Source organism: Grampus griseus (genome assembly GCF_964374135.1).
Source record: "Grampus griseus genome assembly, chromosome: 15".
NCBI classification, from domain to species: domain Eukaryota; kingdom Metazoa; phylum Chordata; class Mammalia; order Artiodactyla; family Delphinidae; genus Grampus; species Grampus griseus.
In genome coordinates this window covers 24,993,943-25,006,224 of record NC_139009.1, presented here as the reverse complement: position 1 = coordinate 25,006,224, position 12,282 = coordinate 24,993,943, and the positions used below count along the sequence as shown (strand labels likewise).

The following is a 12,282-nucleotide window of genomic DNA, read 5'->3' as shown; positions in this document are numbered from 1 at the left end:
TCTAAATAATAGATATAAAACTCAAATAAAAACATTTTGGTGTAATGTTCTTACCATTTATACTTAACACAGTAACGTTTAGACAGTAACTTAGAACATGACAATACTGGAAAAAAGAATACTCACGTATTTTGAAGTTAAACTTGCAGCACTTATATTAAAGAAGGTTGCACTAGATTCTGCAGCTACTGCTTTAGCCTTTAAAAATCACAAGGGTAAATATTAGTTCAACTGCTTTAAAAAGATAACCACATTTGATCAATTTAAGTTCTAGAAAAGATTTCCTAAAAATATAAGCCATGACACAATTCTCAACATATGGCAATCAATGTGTTTTCTTCTCAGCAATGAGGAAAAGCTCTAGGAAGAGCTATGCTTCTTTCCACTCTCTTTTTCTCTAAGAGAGAAGTGACAGGGAGAGGTTAAAGAAAAAAAAAAAGAGGGTATTATTCTCTTCCTAGTTATAGAAGATAACTGCTTGGAGAAATACAAACAGCTAACGGAAAAAGTTACTCTTTCCCTATTTATGTTTTCCCTCTAGGAGAGCTATGCAGGAGAAAGATATCCAAATCCTACCAAAAACTTTTGGCAAAAGGACACAGAAAAAAAAAATCTGTTGTATGTCAATTATGCCTCAATTTAAAAAAAAAGAAAGAAATCTGTATCATGCTGATTATTTTATTTAAATAAACCTGTTACAATAGTAAAAAAAAAAAATCAAAGATTAGGAAGATACTCAATATAGTAAGGTAAGCTCTTCTACAGTAAAATTTTATTATTTAACTTGGGAAAATAATGAAAATTACACTATTAAATTTAGCCAGCCCCAAACTACTATGGAAGATAACGTATGTGGGTTTCCACCTACTTCGTCATTAAAAACTAGTTTAAAAATTGGGAGTTCCCTGGTGGTTCAGAGGTTAGGACTTGGCGTTTTCACTGCTGTGGCCCTGGGTTCAATCCCTGGTCAGGGAACTAAGATCCTGCAAGCCACGCAGTGTGGCCATAAAAAAAAGTATATTATAGCAAAGGCAAGTCATAAATAATAGACTCAGGGACAATGAAAAGTTTCTTTTTTCATATTATCTCCCAAATATCTCAACAGAACATGCACATTTAAAAAGAATTCTTGGGGGGCTTCCCTGGTGGCGCAGTGGTTGAGATTCCACCTGCCGATGCAGGGGACATGGGTTCGTGCCCCGGTACGGGAAGATTCCACACGCCGCGGAGCGGCTAGGCCCGTGAGCCATGGCCGCTGAGCCTGCGCGTCCGAAGCCTGTGCTCCGCAACAGGAGAGGCCACAACAGTGCGAGGCCAGCGTACCGCAAAAAAAAAAAGAATTCTTGGGACTTCCCTGGTGGTCCAGTGGTTAAGACTCTGCAATCCCAATGCAAGGGGCCCGGATTCAATCCCTGGTCAGGGAACTAGATCCCACATGCATGCCACAACTAAGAGTTCGCATGCCACAACTAAGGAGCACACATGCTGCAACTAAGACCCAGCACAACCAAATAAATAAATATATATTTTTTTAAGTTTAAAAAATAAAAATAAAAAGAATTCTTACCAGCATTGTTTTCCCATTTCCAGGTGGACCAAAGAGTAACAGTCCTCTGGCAGGAGCTCTAAGCCCTGTGAACAACTTAAAAATACACACTTTAGTTCACAACCATGATTCTGGAGACAATTTTTCCAGACATTTTAAGTATTATTTGTTATCTAAAAAGCACCATCTTTCAATAGCATCCTCCCAAAGAGAGCTGCCCAGAGCTCTAAAGAGAACACATAACCAATAAATTAGAATAATTATTAAAAACAGAAGAAAACAAAATGAATTAAAACCAAACCCTTATTGATCAAAATGAAAGCAGATTGGTTAAACAAGACATATTGAACATAGTATGCCTCTCTACTTCCTTTAGAAATCTCACCAAATAATAGTAAATGAATAAAAAAGATATAAATCTTCAAAACAAAACAAAAAATACAAAAGGAGACAACAGAGGACACAAATTTTTGTACATGGAGAGCTGATAAAGTGTGGCAAATTATTTAACGGAGTTGAAGGAGCTAAAACCTAAGTGCCAGCTTGTGAAGGGATACCTAGATACAAGGAGCAAGCTGATGTGAACAAAAAACCCTGGAACATCTCAGGAACTGGAGGCACCAGGTACCAGAGAAAGCAGCAGTAAGGTAGCTGGCCAAAAACAGGGGAACTGATTGAAAATCTGTATGAAGAACAATGGAACCCATGCTCTTGCCCCCACCAAGAGCACGCCGGCAAGTACTTCTCTTCCACAACCAAAGGAGAGAAATTTAACCAGAGTCTCCAAACTCTGGGACACCAGGCATGGCAGGAATGAAGGGTGAAGCACCCAACTGATAACACTTTACTTAATAGTGAAAGTGTATGTACTTTTAAGTTGAACCATATGAAGCGGCTGATATTCAACTTAAAGACGGAATATTTTATTGAGTGGTTTTAGGTTTACAGAAAATTTAATGGAAAGTATAGAGAGTTTCCACATAACTCCTCACTTCCCCCATTTCCCCTATTATTAACATCTTGCATTAGTATAGTACATTTAATACAGCTGATGAATAGTGATATGTTAATACAGCTGATGAACAGTGATATAATACTATTAACCTAAGTCCATATTTTACATTTGGGTTCACTATTTGTGTCACATATCCACCATTACAGTTTCAACCTAAATCTTGACATCTAATCAAATTATCAACAAGGGAAGACAGCAGATTAAATATATTTTCAGATATGTGAAATCTCAAAATATTGTCTCACATGACCCTTTCTCAGGAACTTACAGGAGGATGTATGCCATCAAAATGAGAAAATAAACCATGAAAGAGAAAATAAGGAATCCAAAAACCCCAGAGATCCATTAAAATAGAAAGACAAAGAAAAGTTCCATGATGATGGTGAAGCAAGATTATAGAACAGCTATGAAATAAGAACAACTGGTCGAATGGAACAGAAAAAGGTGGTTCCAGACAAAGGGGTTCCAAGAAAAAAAACAACTGAGCTAATGAATTTTCAAATTGGTTTGACAATTGGTAAGATGAAAACTAAGCAAAAAAGTAACACAATTATTTAGGGGGAAAAAAAAACCTATACAAGGGAAAAAAAACCACACTATCCTACTCAGCGTGGTACTTAACATTTACAAGAAATGAATATTGATTTAACCTCAGCAATGATATACTACACTGGGAGGATGGGGTAGGGAATGTGTGATATAATGGAGCTAAGGGTTCATCAAATTAAAGATTCTACATGAAAAAAAAAAGAATTGGCTTTATAAGATTATTACTTAAAGAGGTAAGTTCAAAAACTTTTAAAAAAGCAAATGTTCAAGCTAACATATTTAGAAATTCATGGAAATTTTACTAGTAGGTAGAACCTTTTAAAATTAGACAACAGTCACATTCTTCTATAAAACTGAAAGAAAATGCTATTATTAAGCAGCAAGATAACAAAATAAACATAAGAGCTCTACAGATGAACCGGTTTGCAGGGCAGAAATTGAGACACAGATGTAGAGAACAAATGTATGGACACCAAGGGGGGAAAGCGGCGGGGGGTGGGGGTGGGGGTGGGATGAATTGGGCAATTGGGATTGACATCTACCCGCTGATGTGTATAAAATGGATGACTAATAAGAACCTGCTGTATAAAAAAATAAATAAAATTAAATTCAAAAATTAAGAAAAAAACACAAGAGCTCAGAAAAATGCTGACAAATAAGCTGGACAGGATATGAAAGAGGTCTATGAAATAGGACAGAAGAATATATACTTTTGTTGTAAAATTTTTGAGAAAAGTATGTAGACAGATCACTGTGATATACTTTGAAATGTACTGCTTTGGGGTCGGAAGGTACATTTTATTTTATATTCTTCTTACAGTTTCAACTTGTTTCAAAGATTAATATTTGTGATTTTAAAAAATTACTTTTAAAGTATTTAAAACATAGTCCTATTTGATGGCAGGGAGATGGACAAGAGTTTTTTCAATGTCCTTTCCAAGTCCATGACTTCATGAATGAACAAGGGTTAAAGTACTTGCTTTAGGTAATTCTGAGAAGAAATTAACTCAAGCATATATTTTAAAAATTTTTTATCTCCTTAAAGCCATTTTTAGTGTTCGGTGACTTAATTATGATTCCGTGTTTCTATGATGAAATAAAAATTCTAGCACACTAAACAATGAATAAGTTCGTCATGATGCCTGTCATACCCAACTTTCCAATCTAGCCTAACAATGTCCCCACCGTGGTCCATGCAAGCGCCCCACTGTGGAGAATTATGAATAAAGCTGATTTGTTGCACAATGGAGATGCTTTATGAAATAAGTCTGACCCATTCACGGCTTACCACGATCCATTTTATGGGTCTACTGTGAAAAGCTGAGCTAGAACAATCATATTCCCTTTCTGCATTAGAATCTGAACTAGAATTATAAAAATGGTCCAATTGGCAGGTGTGGAGACACACAAATGGTCCAAACCCTGAGGTCTGGCTCTACCTCAAATGCTGTCCTTCCTCAAGCCCCAATTTAGTACATTTACTAAGGTTTCTGCCCCTCCCAAGGCTAGGTTATTCAATTTTGAAATTCCAGTTTTTTCTAACATATGGCGCTACCATGGAAATATGCCAAAATGTAAAGTCATATGCTGTTTGACCTCACTTTCCACTTTAGATATGTTCCCTAAAGTTATGGGTAGAGTAGAAGCTGAATGCCTTCTAGCACAGTCCAAATATTTACTTACTACCTCTCTAATTTTAGATATATTTTTGTACCCTAAGAAGCATACCACTGAATAAATACTAAAATCCATACTTAAGAATTAGCTGGAGGCTCTTTGCTGGGACTAATGGCGGACTCCTGGAGGGCTCATGCCAAGGAGTACTTCCCAGAACTTCTGCTGCCAGTGTCCTTGTCTCCACGGTGAGCCACAGCCACCCCCCGCCACTGCAGGATACCCTCCAACACTAGCAGATACACCAGAAATACATCTACACGTGGAGCAACTCCTACAGAACACCAAGAGAACACTGGCAGAAGACCTCAGACATCCCAAAAGGTAAGAAACTCCCCACGTACTTGGGTAGGGCAAAAGAAAAAAGAATAAACAGAGACAAAAGAATAGGGACGGGACCTGCACCAGTGGGAGGGAGCCGTGAAGGAGGAAAACTTTCCACACACTAGGAAGCCTCTTCGCGGGCAGAGACTGCGGGTGGCGGAGGGGGAAAGCTTCGGAGCCGTGGTGGGGAGCGCAGCAACAGGGGTGCGGAGGGCAAAGCGGAGAGATTCCCGCACAGAGGATCGGTGCCGACCAGCACTCACCAGCCCGAGAGGCTTGTCTGCTCAGCCGCCGGGGCGGGCGGGGCTGGGAGCTGAGGCTTGGGCTTCCGCCGGAGCGCAGGGAGAGGACTGGGGTTGGCGGCGTGAACACAGCCTGAAGGGGTTAGTGCACCACGGCTAACCGGGAGGGAGTCCGGGGAAAAGTCAGGACCTGCCAAAGAGGCAAGACACTTTTGCTCCCCTCTTTGTTTCCTGGTGCGTGAGGAGAGGGGATTAAGAGCGCTGCTTAAAGGAGCTCCAGAGACGGGCGCAAGCCGCGGCTAACAGCGCGGACCCCAGAGACGGGCATGAGACGCTAAGGCTGCTGCTGCCGCCACCAAGAAGCCATTGTGCGAGCACAGGTCACTATCCACACCCCTCTTCCGGAGAGCCTGTGCATCCCGCCACTGCCAGGGTCCCGTGATCCAGAGACAACTTCCCCGGGAGAACGCACAGGGCGCCTCAAGCTGTTGCAACGTCCCACCGGCCTCTGCCGCCGCAGGCTCGCCCCGCATCCGCACTCCTCCCTCCCTCCCTCTGGCCTGAGGGAGCCAGAGTCCCTGAAGCAGCTGCTCCTTTAACCCCATCCTGTCTGAGCGAAGAACAGACACCCTCTGGTGACCTACACACAGAGGGAGGGCCAAATCCAAAGCTGAGCCCCAGGAGCAGTGAGAACAAAGAAGAGAAAGGGAAATCTCTCCCACCAGCCTCAGAAGCAGCCGATAGAAGCTCCACAATCAACTCGATATACCCTGCATCTGTGGAATACATGAATAGACAACGAATCATCCCAAATTGAGGAGGTGTACTTTGAGAGCAACATCATTTTTTCCCCTTTTCCTCTTTTTGTGAGTGTGTATGTGTATGCTTCTGTGTGAGATTCCGTCTGTATAGCTTTGCTTTCACCATTGGTCCTAGGGTTCTATCCGTCCGGTTTTTTTTTGTTCGTTTTTTTTTTTCTTTAAAAATTTTTTTTGCTAAATAACTACTTTTTATTTTAATAACTATATTTTATTTTATCTTACTTTATTTTATTTTATCCCCTTCCTTCCTTCCTTTTTCTTTCTTTCCCTTCCTTCCTTCCTTCTTCTTTCTTTCTTCCTTTCTTTCCTCCTTTCTTTGTTTCTTTCTTTCTTTTCTTCTCCTTTTATTCTGAGCCGTGTGGCTGAAAGGATCTTGGTGCTGCAGCCAGGAGTCAGTGCTGTGCCTCTGAGGTAGGAGAGCCAACTTCAGGACACTGGTCCACAAGAGACCTCCCACCTCCACATAATATCTAACGGCGAAAATCTCCCAGAGATCTCCATCTCAACACCAGCACCCAGCTTCACTCAACGACCAGCAAGCTACAGTGCTGGACACTCTATGCCAAACAGCTAGCAAGACAGGAACACAACCCCACCCATTAACAGAGAGGCTGCCTAAAATCATAATAAGTCCACAGACACCCCAAAACACACCACCAGACATGGACCTGCTCACCAGAAAGACAAGATCCAGCCTCATCCACAGGAACACAGGCACTAGTCCCCTCCACCAGGAAGCCTACACAACCCACTGAACCAACCTTAGCCTCTGGGGACAGACACCAAAAACAACGGGAACTACAAACCTGCAGCCTGCGAAAAGGAGACCCTAAACACAGTAAGATAAGCAAAATGAGAAGACAGAAAAATACACAGCAGATGAAGGAGCAAGATAAAAACCCACCAGACCTAAAAAATGAAGAGGAAATAGGCAGTCTACCTGAAAAAGAACTGAGAATAATGATAGTAAAGATGATCCAAAATCTTGGAAGTAGAATAGACAAAATGCAAGAAACATTTAACAAGGACCTAGGAGAACTAAAGATGAAACAAGCAACGATGAACAACACAATAAATGAAATTTAAAATACTCTAGATGGGATCAATAGCAGAATAACTGAGGCAGTAGAACAGATAAGTGACCTGGAAGATAAAATAGTGGAAATAACTACTGCAGAGCAGAATAAAGAAAAAGAATGAAAAGAACTGAGGACAGTCTCAGAGACCTCTGGGACAACATTAAACGCACCAACATTCGAATTACAGGGGTACCAGAAGAAGAAGAAAAAAGAAAGGGACGGAGAAAATATTTGAAGAGATTATAGTTGAAAACTTCCCTAATATGGGAAAGGAAATAGTTAATCAAGTCCAGTAAGCACAGAGAGTCCTATACAGGATAATTCCAAGGAGAAACACGCCAAGACACATATTAATCAAACTGTCAAAAATTAAATACAAAGAAAACATATTAAAAGCAGCAAGGGAAAAACAACAAATAACACACAAGGGAATCCCCATAAGGTTAAAAGCTGATCTTTCAGCAGAAACTCTGCAAGCCAGAAGGGACTACCAGGACATATTTAAAGTGATGAAGGAGAAAAACCTACAACCAAGATTACTCTACCCAGCAAGGATCTCATTCAGATTTGATGGAGAAATTAAGACCTTTACAGACAAGCAAAAGCTGAGACAGTTCAGCACCACCAAACCAGCTTTACAACAAATGCTAAAGGAACTTCTCTAGGCAAGAAACACAAGAGAAGGAAAAGACCTACAATAACGAACCCAAAACAATTAAGAAAATGGGAATAGGAACATACATATCGATAACTACCTTAAATGTAAATGGATTAAATGCTACCACCAAAAGAAACAGACTGGCTGAATGGATACAAAAACAAGAACCATATATATGCTGTCTACAAGAGACCCACTTCAGACCTAGAGACACATATAGACTGAAAGTGAGGGGACTGAAAAAGATATTCCATGCAAATGGAAACCAAAAGAAAGCTGGAGTAGCAATTCTCGTATCAGACAAAATAGACTTTAAAATAAAGATTAGAAGCGACAAAGAAGGACACTACATAATGATCAAGGGATCGAGCCAAGAAGAAGATATAACAATTGTAAATACTTATGCACCCAAAATAGGAGCACCTCAATACATAAGGCAAATACAACAGCCATAAAAGGGGAAATCGACAGTAACACATTCATAGCAGGGGACTTTAACACCCCACTTTCACCAATGGACAGATCATCCAAAATGAAAATAAATAAGGAAACACAAGCTTTAAATGATACATTAAACAAGATGGACTTAGTTGATATTTATAGGAAATTCGATCCAAAAACAACAGAATACACATTCTTCTCAAGTGCTCATGGAATATTCTCCAGGACAGATCATATCTTGGGTCACAAATCAAGCCTTGGTAAATTTAAGAAAATTGAAATTGTATCAAGTATCTTTCCGACCATAACGCTATGAGACTAGATATCAATTACAGGAAAATATCTGTAAAAAATACAAACACATGGAGGCTAAACAATACACTACTTAATAACGAAGTGATCACTGAAGAAATCAAAGAGGAAATAAAAAAGTACCTAGAAACAAATGACAATGGAGACACGACGACCCAAAACCTATCGGATGCAGCAAAAGCAGTTCTAAGAGGGACGTTTATAGGAATACAATCCTACCTTAAGAAACAGGAAACATCTCCAATAAACAACCTAACCTTGCAACTAAAGCAAGTAGAGAAAGAAGAACAAAAAAACCCCAAAGTTAGCAGAAGGAAAGAAATCATAATGATCAGATCAGAAATAAATGAAAAAGAAATGAAGGAAACGATAGCAAAGATCAATAAAACTAAAAGCTGGTTCTTTGAGAAGATAAACAAAATTGATAAACCATTAGCCAGCCTCACCAAGAAAATAAGGGAGAATACTCAAATCAATAGAATTAGAAATGAAAAAGGAGAAGTAACAACTGACACTGCAGAAATACAAAAGTTCATGAGAGATTACTACAAGCAACTCTATGCCAATAAAATGGACAACGTGGAAGAAATGGACAAATCCTTAGAAATGCACAACCTGCCAAGACTGAATCAGGAAGAAATAGAAAATATGAGCAGACCAATCACAAGCACTGAAATTGAAACTGTGATTAAAAATCTTCCAAGAAACAAAAGCCCAGGACCAGATGGCTTCACAGGCGAATTCTATCAAACACTTAGAGAAGAACTAACACCTATCCTCAAACTCTTGCAAAATATAGCAGAGGGAGGAACACTCCCAAACTCATTCTACGAGGCCACCTTCACCCTGATACCGAAAGCAGACAAAGATGTCACAAAGAGAGAAAACTACAGGCCAATATCACTGATGAACATAGATGCAAAAATCCTCAACAAAATACTAGCAAACAGAATCCAACAGCACATTAAAAGTATTATACACCATGATCAAGTGGGGTTTATTCCAGGAATGCAAGGATTGTTCAATATATGCAAACCAATCAATGTGATAAACCATATTAACAAATTGAAGGAGAAAAACCATATGATCATCTCAATAGATACAGAGAAAGCTTTTGACAAAATTCAACACCCATTTATGATAAAAACCCTGCAGAAAGTAGGCATAGTGGGAACTTTCCTCAACATAATAAAGGCCATATATGACAAACCCACAGCCAACATCATCCTCAATGGTGAAAAACTGAAAGCATTTCCACTAAGATTAGGAACAAGACAAGGTTGCCCACTTTCACCGCTCTTATTCAACATAGTTTTGGAAGTTTTAGCCACAGCAATCAGAGAAGAAAAGGAAATAAAAGGAATCCAAATCGGAAAAGAAGAAGTAAAGCTGTCACTATTTGCAGATGACATGATACTATACTTAGAGAATCCTAAAGATGCTATCAGAAAACTAGTAGAGCTAATCAATGAATTTGGTAAAGTTGCAGGATACAAAATTAATGCACAGAAATCTCTGGCATTCCTATACACTAATGATGAAAAATCTGAAAGTGAAATCAAGAAAACACTCCCATTTGCCACTGCAACAAAAAGAATAAAGTATCTAGGAATAAACCTACCTAAGGAGACAAAAGACCTATATGCAGAAAATTATAGGACACTGATGAAAGAAATTAAAGATGATACAAATACATGGAGAGATATACCATGCTCTTGGATTGGAAGAATCAACATTGTGAAAATGACTCTACGATCCAAAGCAATCTACAGATTCAATGTAATCCCTATTAAACTACCATTGGCATTTTTCAGAGAACTAGAACAAAAAATTTCACAATTTGTATGGAAACACAAAAGACCCCGAATAGCCAAAGCAATCTTGAGAATAAAAACTGGAGCTGGAGGAATCAGGCTCCCTGACTTCAGATTATACTACAAAGCTACAGTAATCAAGACAGTATGGTACTGGCACAAAACAGAAAGATAGGGCTTCCTTGGTGGCGCAGTGGTTGAGAGACCACCTGCCGATGCAGGGAACACGGGTTTGTGCCCTGGTTCAGAGGGATCCCGCATGCCACGGAGCGTCTGGGCCCGTGAGCCATGGCTGCTGAGCCTGCGTGTCCGGAGCCTGTGCTCCGCAACGGGAGAGGCCACAACAGTGAGAGGCCCGTGTACCGCAAAAAAAAAACAAAAAACAGAAAGATAGATCAATGGAACAGGATAGAAAGTCCAGAGATAAAGCCACGCACATATGGTCATCTTATCTTTGATAAAGAAGGCAGGAATGTATAGTGGAGAAAGGATAGCCTCTTCAATAAGTGGTGCTGGGGAAACTGGACAGTACATGTAAAAGTATGAGATTAGATCACTCCCTAACACCATACACAAAAATAAGCTCAAAATGGATTAAAGACCTAAATGTAAGGCCAGAATCTATCAAACTCTTAGAGGAAAACATAGGCAGAACACTCTATGACATAAATCACAGCAAGATCCTTTTTGACCCACCTCCTATAGAAATGGAAATAAAAACAAAAATAAACAAATGGGACCTAATGAAACTTCAAAGCTTTTGCACAGCAAAGGAAACCATAAAGAAGACCAAAAGACAACCCTCAGAATGGGAGAAAATATTTGCAAATGAAGCAACTGACAAAAGATTAATCTCCAAAATTTACAAGCAGCTCATGCAGATCAATAACAAGAAAACAAACAACCCAATCCAAACATGGGCAGAAGACCTAAACAGACATTTATCCAAAGAAGATACACAGATTGCCAACAAACACATGAAAGAATGCTCAACATCATTAATCATTAGAGAAGTGCAAATCAAAACTACAATGAGGTATCATCTCATACCAGTCAGAATGGCCATCATCAAAATATCTAGAAACAATAAATGCTGGAGAGGGTGTGGAGAAAAGGGAACACTCTTGCACTGCTGGTGAGAATGTGAATTGGTACAGCCACTATGGAGAACAGTATGAGGTTCCTTAAAAAACTACAAATAGAATTACCATATGACCCAGCAATCCCACTGCTGGGCATATACCCTGAGAAAACCATAATTCAAAAAGAGTCATGTACCAAAATGTTCATTGCAGCTCTGTTTACACTAGCCCAGAGATGGAAACAACCTAAGTGTCCATCATTGGATGAATGGATAAAAATGTGGCACATATATACAATGGAATATTACTCAGCCATAAAAAGAAACGAAATTGAGCTATTTGTAATGAGGTGGATGGACCTAGAGTCTGTCATACAGAGCGAAGTAAGTCAGAAAGAGAAAGACAAATACCGTATGCTAACACATATATATGGAATTTAAGAAAAAAAATGTCATGAAGAACCTAGGAGTAAGACAGGAATAAAGACACAGACCTACTAGCGAATGGACTTGAGGATATGGGGAGGGGGAAGGGTAAGCTGTGACAAAGCGAGAGAGTGGCATGGACATATATACACTACCAAATGTAAAACAGATAGCTAGTGGGAAGCAGCCGCATAGCACAGGGAGATCAGTTCGGTGCTCTGTTACCACCTAGAGGGATGGGATAGGAAGGGTGGGAGGGAGGGAGACGCAAGAGGGAAGAGATATGGGAACATATGTATA

General features: G+C 39.7%; 1 protein-coding gene across 5 annotated transcripts in view; it reads right to left on the bottom strand.

The window, feature by feature from the left end:
* Positions 1-12,282, bottom strand: part of SPAST (spastin) — a 62,671-nt gene that overhangs the window by 15,934 nt on the left and 34,455 nt on the right. For all 5 annotated transcript variants that reach the window (XR_014297783.1, XM_082671993.1, XM_082671995.1 and 2 more), the window contains 2 exons: positions 1,568-1,642; positions 127-198 (listed from right to left, as the gene is read on the bottom strand). Coding sequence is in view for 4 of the 5 variants with exons in the window: in XM_082671993.1 (XP_082528119.1) it covers positions 127-198; positions 1,568-1,642 (147 nt within the window). In the remaining variant the exon portion in view is untranslated. The remainder of the gene's footprint in view (positions 1-126; positions 199-1,567; positions 1,643-12,282) is intronic.